General features: G+C 40.7%; 1 protein-coding gene across 1 annotated transcript in view; it reads right to left on the minus strand.

Annotated features, from left to right (window-relative positions):
* The window catches only part of LOC138052427 (uncharacterized), a 10,372-nt gene extending 2,953 nt beyond the window's left edge, over positions 1-7,419 (minus strand). Inside the window, exons 1-2 of the mRNA XM_068898922.1 lie at positions 7,290-7,419; positions 1,582-5,514 (exon numbers count right to left, since the gene is read on the minus strand). Coding sequence (XP_068755023.1) covers positions 1,582-5,488 — 3,907 coding nt within the window. The 5' untranslated portion in view covers positions 5,489-5,514; positions 7,290-7,419. The remainder of the gene's footprint in view (positions 1-1,581; positions 5,515-7,289) is intronic.
* Positions 7,420-7,500: the final 81 nt, after the last annotated feature.

Here is a 7,500-nt window from a genome sequence, read left to right on the forward strand (position 1 = left end):
TTGAACACCGTTGCATTGGTTGTTGATTTACACGTAATTGTCAAATGTAAAAGTTTCTTGGGTGGCCAAGGTAAGGCGCGTTGCACTGTAACAAATTTTTACTGACACATTCAAACGAATGTACAAACTGATGTAGCGCAAACACTGCAATTAAAGACCCGACAAGATGGGATACTTTTCGGTGCATTTCTAACTTTTAACAGGGATGGTGGGACGCCAGTAACTATTAAAAGACGACATATAGACTATTTTTGCACAAGATAAGTTCTATCTATCTGGGGCCAACTAAGGCAAACATCTTGAATGAGTCTATTTGCTTCATATTATAAAGACAAGAAAAAGACGAAGGTTGTGTTGTGTTCAGGCGAACAATAATTTGACATATAAAAATGATCTCCCAAGTTTATTTTACACAGTTAAACTGAGTGAAGTGCAATTTGGTCAGTAGTTTAACAGAAGAATTAACTCAAATACTTCGGGACGTTTTTTGTATAGGTAATCGCGTGATTTCAAGTGCAATTTGGAATAGAGTGAGTTTCAATCGAGTGTCGTAAAACCAAAACCAAAGTATTTACTTTGGCCAATTAAATAGGACGGAGACAATCCGGTAAACACAACGTAGCCGACACAAAGCGCGGGAAAATGTGCGCGCGCGGGCCACGATTGGTTTTGGTTGCACTTCTGATTGGCTGAAAAAGTGGTACGAGAACTTTGAACCCAATCACTGAGTGAAGTAATCATAAACCAAAGCAATTCGCTAATTACTTTCAACACTCAATTGAAAACCGCTCTAAATGCACACGGGTAAATTTCTTCACACAGGAATAGGAGGTTTTCAACCAATCAAAAGGGACACATAACAATAGTGAATTGCACAACTGCTAGTGGACGAAAAAAATAACTTAATGAGAGGTCATTTGTCTTCGTCGACCAAAATGGCGTCAATGATATCAGGTAAAGACCACCTATAGTCCCTAAAAAAATAATAATCCAAGATCCCAGAATGGGATCATTGCTTCATAGTTTATGCTAAATTTACTAAACCGTTTCGTGGCACAACAAAAAATTTGGACAAACGTTTTTAAGAGCACTGTGAAAATTAGTATGGGTAATCACATGATTTCGAGTGCAATTTGGAATAAATAAGCACGAGTAAATTTTTTCAAAGACGACCATGGCCAAGTGCTTATTTATTCCAAATTGCACGAGAAAAATCATGTGATTACTTATTAATAATATACATGAAAAAATTCGAGATGGTTAAGCAGGAGAAACGCAGGCGTATCACGCAATCAGGGAAAAATTGCGCCATAATTGCACCATCCAAGGCGCGCGCTTGATTTGTAAACAAAAGATTTGATTGGTTGGGATGAAACCCTATTGTTTATTAGCCAATCATAATCCAGAATTTCGATGTCTAATTTGCACTGTATTTCACTTTTTGCACTGGTGTATTACACTTTTTGCACTGTGTTACACTTAAACTGCACTGCTGTCAGCCAATCAGAATCGAGTAATTTTTCATGTATATTATTAACTATATAATAGTATTACAGTATTTTTATGATATTATACACTTACTTTTAGCGTAAGGTTTTCTTTTCTTCTTCTCAATCGACACGCGCAGGATTTGAACTCTAATAACTTTGGGATGATTAATTTCGAGGCTTTTGCAAAAGATGGCCAATGCACGATCGCAATATTCCTTTGCTTGATCCTGGTCGCCCTTGTCATGGAGTAGATATGCCATATTGTAGCAACATTTCGCGACATCCATATGCTGGGATCCTAAATTTTGAACGCGAATAGCGAGAGCGCGCTCAAAATGTTCCTTTGCTTGCTGTAGTTCACCTTGGCCATGCAGTAAAAGAGCCACATTGTTGTAACTATCTGCGACTTTGACATGCTGGGATCCAAAATTATGTATTGTTATAGCAAGAGCGCGCTCGTGATACTCCTTCGCTTGCTGCAGATTACCCAGTACACCGACAACGTTTCCCAGATTGTTGTAACTTCTTGCGACTTGTACATGCTGGGATCCTAAATGTTGTGTCTGAATAGCAAGAGCGCGCTCAAAATATTCCTTTGCTTGCTGAAGTTCATCTTTGGCATAGAGTGTTGTGGCCAGATTGTAGTAACTTTCGGCAACATTCAGGTGCTGGGATCCCAAATTATGTATTCGAATACCAAGAGCAAGTTCAAGATACTCCTTTGATTGCTGCAGTTCACCTTGAGCACCAAGCAAAGTCCCCAGATTGCTGTAACTATCTGCAACGTACACATGCTGGGATCCTAAATTTTGAATCCGAATAGCAAGAGCGCGCTCATGATAGCCCTTTGCTTGTTCAAGTTCACCTTGGTCACTGAGTACAGCAGCAAGATCGTTGTAACTATCTGCGACATCCCCATGCTGAGGACCTAAATTCTGTATCCGAATCGCAATGGCACGCTCATGATTTTCCTTTGCTTGCTGCAGTTCACCTTGGTACCTGAGTACAGTAGCCATATTATGATAGCTGGATGCGACCTGCAAATGCTGTGGTCCTAGCGTTTGTATCCGAATGGCAAGAGCGCGCTCAAAATGATCCTTTGCTTGCTGCAGTTCACCTTGGTCACTGAGTACAACAGCCAGATTGATGCAACTCTGTGCGACATCCACATGCTGCGATCCTAAATTTTGTATCAGTATGGCGTGAGCGCGGTCAAGATACTCCTTCGCTTTCTGTAGTTCACCTTGGTGCTTGAGCACAGTGGCCAGATCGCTGTAACTGTATGCTACATTTGTATGCTGGGATCCTAAATTCTGTATTAGCACAGCAAGAGCGAGTTCATGATATTCCTTTGCTTGTGGCAGCTCACCTTGGTCACTGAATAGATTCGCTAGATTGCGGTAACTATTTGCAACATCCACATGCTGGGATCCTAAATTTTCTATCTGAATAGCAAGAGCACGCTCCAGAAGCTCTCTTGCTTGCTTCAACTCACCTTGTTGATGGTGTAAAATAGACAGAAAGGTGCAAGTCTTCGCGGCATTCACGTGCTGGAATCCTAAATTTTCAATTTCAATGGCAAGAGCCCGCTCATGATACTCCTTTGCTTGCTGCAGGTCACCTTGGTCACTGAGCACAATCGCAAGGTTGTTGTAACTATCTGCCACTTTAACATGCTGGGGTCCTAGAGTTTGTGTTCGAATAGCAAGAGCGCGCTCTAAATACTCCTTCGCTTGCTGAAGTTCACCTAAGTCATAAAGTACAGTTGCCATGTTGTTGTAGGAGTTTGCAGCATCAAGGTGTCCTTCTTCATGCTCGTGAATGGTGATACAAGTCTCATAATATGCCTTTGCCTCTTGTAGCTCGCCCATTGCATGATGGATTTTTCCCATTCTAGTGTTGACCGATGTGGCAACTTCATCATTTGTTCTGGATACACCACGATGCGCAATTAACTTTAAGGCTACATCGCAGAATCGTTTCGCAACTTTAGGATCACAATGAAAACAACAAATTTGGCTAAGCCTATTAAGATACCTCGAGGTATCCTCTAATTCTACACTTGTCGCATCAAGGAAGTTTTTTACATTGAATGCGTTTTCAACTTCTTTGATCAAGTACTTTAAATGCGGTACCAAGTGTAAACTATCAAAAATAGAATCTAACTCTTCTGAAAGCTCGTCCTCTGTTAGCTTGTAAAATGACCGAATGGACCCATCAATCACTTCAAAACGTTGCGTCTCAGAATATTTTCGCACTCTACTGTTTATAACACATCGTACGCCTTGGTGAACGCGAATGAAAATGCCACTGTTGTCTACTTCATTTAACAGTAGGGAGCTTTTACAAATCTTTGAACTGATGATGTCTTTGTCTTCAAGATCGCCTTTTGTGTTCAGGTCGCTTTTCTTCTTCTGCTCCAGTATGTAGTTTACCAAAATTTCAAGCTTCAACGGTTGTTGAGCACAAATAGAAATCAAATTGAATGCATGGTTTAAGATCATGTCTGAAGACATGGCGTTATCCACTGCTAAAGAAATGGCAGCCGTCATAGACTTTGCATAGCATGGGTTAATTTCGGCGAGAAAAGCTTCGGTTTCTTCTCGCTGACAATGTTCGTGTTTCTCCAGGTAGTCTTTCCAACCAAAATTCGGTGATGATCCCCGAACGTGTTTTAAAAAGGTGGCAGCGCTTGCTAAGGCCAGAGGTCGATAATCTAATTCGCGTGCAACGTCTTTAGTGATTTCATCGTCAGCGATGCCAGAAAGGTTGGCTAACAAGCAAGTGGCATCTGATGGCATCATGCCTTTGCTCAAAGAGATGCGATTAATGACTGAACTTTCTGGGGGTATTGACTCAGTGTCTTGAGATGTGATCAGCATTTGACCTTTTTGCCATTGCTTGTTTCCCGGTTGTGGCAAAAAATCATTCATCTGCGATAAGCTGACAACATTATCAACCACCAACAGCCACGACGAATAAAGCCCCACTTTGGTGCCAATCACAGACTTCATGTTGGCTATCTTCTTCTCAGTCGTCAGATCTTTTTCGCTCAGAATGTTTGTTATTGCATACTCCGCACACTTCAAAAGCCGTGCAAAAGAGACGTAAGATGCCAATAGTGAATCAATGGTTTCAGCATTTAGTGTCATCACAAAAAATGAAGCTGCCATGTCTGACATTTGTTGGCTTTCCTGGAATAATTGCTCTACAACAAGACCGGCCAATTGCGATTTGCCACTCCCAGGGTTACCTGAGATATAAAGGCAAGTTAGCTGACTCTTGTTAGCTTCTTTTAGTTGCTTTAACAGTTGGATCATTTCAGCAACTTCGTGATCTCGCCTGGTAACATCGTGTGATGGCTTGGTAGGGAGAATACAAAAAGAGGAGACTTCACTCAATGATTGTTCCTCGAGTACCTTTAGTTGCTTTACAGCTTCTTTCAGATTTACTTTGAAGTCTTCAACTTGTTGCAAGACGCGTGTTAACTCGTTGGTCGCAAAATTCATTTGGTTTCTTATTTCATGTATTCGTTGAGTGTCGAGGCCAAGAACTTGAAATGCATCTTGCACCGTAGCTAAGGCAATTTGAAAATCGGATTCCTTGAGGCTACTTTGCGATAATTGGGCAAATTCCTCGTTTCGAAACTTTCTCAAATTATCAACGCTTGACTTGACCCTAGCTTTGAGATTGCGACCAATAGAATCAGAGTATAGAATAGCGTAGAATAGTTCTGGGCAATCCCATTCAGTTGTATTTCCGTTTACCATCGTGTCTAATAGGTGTGCGTTTCTCTTCTGATTTTCCAGCGTCTCCTGGTGTTTGAAGTCCAGTCCATTAATGGGTTTATCTTTCCATTCTCCAAGTGTTGCCTTGTAGCAGTTATCCCATTCTTGCTTGAAAACTGTACGCAGACCTTCGCTAATAACATCAACAATGACAAAACAGATCCTGAAGTAGTTTAGTTGTTCCTCGGTATATTCCGGTGCTGTGGCCATATTCAGCCGACCTCAATCTTTACTCCCTTTATGAGAAAGTTAAGCACTGTTATTAGACCAACTTAAAGTGAGAATAAGGTAATTCTGGGTAACTTTTTTAAAATGACTAAATTCAGTGTTTTCTAAGAACAGCAGCATCTGCTGTTGTTGTTGTTGTTGTCGGAACGACTACGACGGCGACGAAGCGACGAAAAAGCGGCGTCATCTCAAAACATAACTCTGTTCTCTCGTTTGCGGTTATTCCATCTCGCTCACGTCGTGCTATGTGAGCGAGGTATCCTAAAGGCTCGTTTAAACGTTTTCAACGTTTGCTTCAACATGCATTCAACACTTTGTTGAACCGAATATTCAGTGCGTTTGAACAAGACGTCCAACATTGTTGAAAGCGTAAAAAGCTGTTGAAAGCTTGTTGAAAGTGTGTTGAATCAAGTTTAAATCGGTTTAAACTTTCATTCAACATCCATTGAACTTTTTCTATGTTTTCGCAAAACTGTTGAATGGTCTTGAAGCTGTTTGAACACTCTGTTCAACAACTGTAGAACACACGCAAGCTCACATCAGGCCCCAAATCGACAAATCAATATGGCGGCACGTAGTTTATCTGGACCAGATAGTCTGGTTTCTAGTTCTCAGTTCCTCGCAATCAAATTTCGCGTAAGTCAGTTGGTTCTTTTGTTGACTTCAATGTTGGAACCGTTTGAACGGTCTCCGAACAACTTTGTTTTTGCGTCCAATTAATGCTGGTCAAATGTTGAAAACGTTCAAAACCGGCCTTAAAACGTAATTGCTACGATCGGTTTCGGAGTAAAATTATAAAATGAATGTTAGCATTTGGACTCTCACGTTGCCATTGAAACCGCAAATGTGCAGAGTACCGCAAAACTATGTGCTAACATGCGTCTCGCACGTGCAGCATGATTATGATATTCCTGTTTTGTAGCGGCGTTCTCGTTGACAGACCGCCTCGTAGTTCTTTAAGTCCCAATAGATGGTTTGCAACCTATCTCTAGAGACACAGATAACAATGCTACAAGGTACAATTGCTGGTGGACGAACAAAAGGAGATCTACGACGGCGACTTCAACAAAAACGTCACCTCATTATATCACTTTGCTTTATCATAATTCTTTCGCGGTTATTCTATCACGTTCACTTCTTACAATTTGGGCGAAGTGTCCTAAAAATAAATTGGTACGAGCAGTTACAAAGTCAAAATAGAGAATGAAGGATTCTCTGTTGCATGCTCAATTTGTCGTCAAAACCTCAAATTTGGTAATTTCACGTCGTCCTAACGCAGAGTACCGCAAGAATCCGTCCTTAAGTCCGTGCTGCACGTGCAGCCCGATTATTTATGTTCTTTTAACCAATGATATCATTGTTTTTGCGCCGTTGTTGTTGCCGTCGCCGTCGTAAAATCTTAAGCTCCCTAATGAGAGATCTTTTGTTTTCGTCCACCAACATGGGCGCGATAACGAGAAAAATCTTCTGCCACCCAACAACCCAACAACGTTTTAATATGTTTCACATTTACCGCGTTTCGATAGGCCTTTAAACCTCTTAACCTGAATAACTAGAAAAAGGATCACTGACTTCGTATTCAGAGAAATAGTAATAATTTTAAGGGAACAGATTGTAAGAATTGTTCCTGATGCCCAAAGGTGTTAAATTCTACAATTGCTTTCGGCTCCATTTAACCCTTATAAAAACTACAAATCGACCAATGACGATATGAGAACTATTAGTAAAACCAACTAGAAACTTGAGCTTAAAGGTAAAAAAACTAAAATAATTGCTTACGGACCAATTGTTGTAAGTTGAGTCTTCAAACATTGACAGTTAGCACAATAGATCTTGACAATTTCAAATGATAGCAGAGGTTCACTTAACCAACAGCGCGCAACATCAATTGAAATCAATGTGCCGAGTAAGACTGAGTCATTTTGTATGTACAACGAGGAAGTTATGAAAATAATTCAAAACCAATATTCAGAATTGACGTAAGAGAAACGGAA

Source organism: Montipora capricornis, chromosome 6 (assembly GCF_036669925.1).
Source record: "Montipora capricornis isolate CH-2021 chromosome 6, ASM3666992v2, whole genome shotgun sequence".
In the NCBI taxonomy this organism is placed as follows: domain Eukaryota; kingdom Metazoa; phylum Cnidaria; class Anthozoa; order Scleractinia; family Acroporidae; genus Montipora; species Montipora capricornis.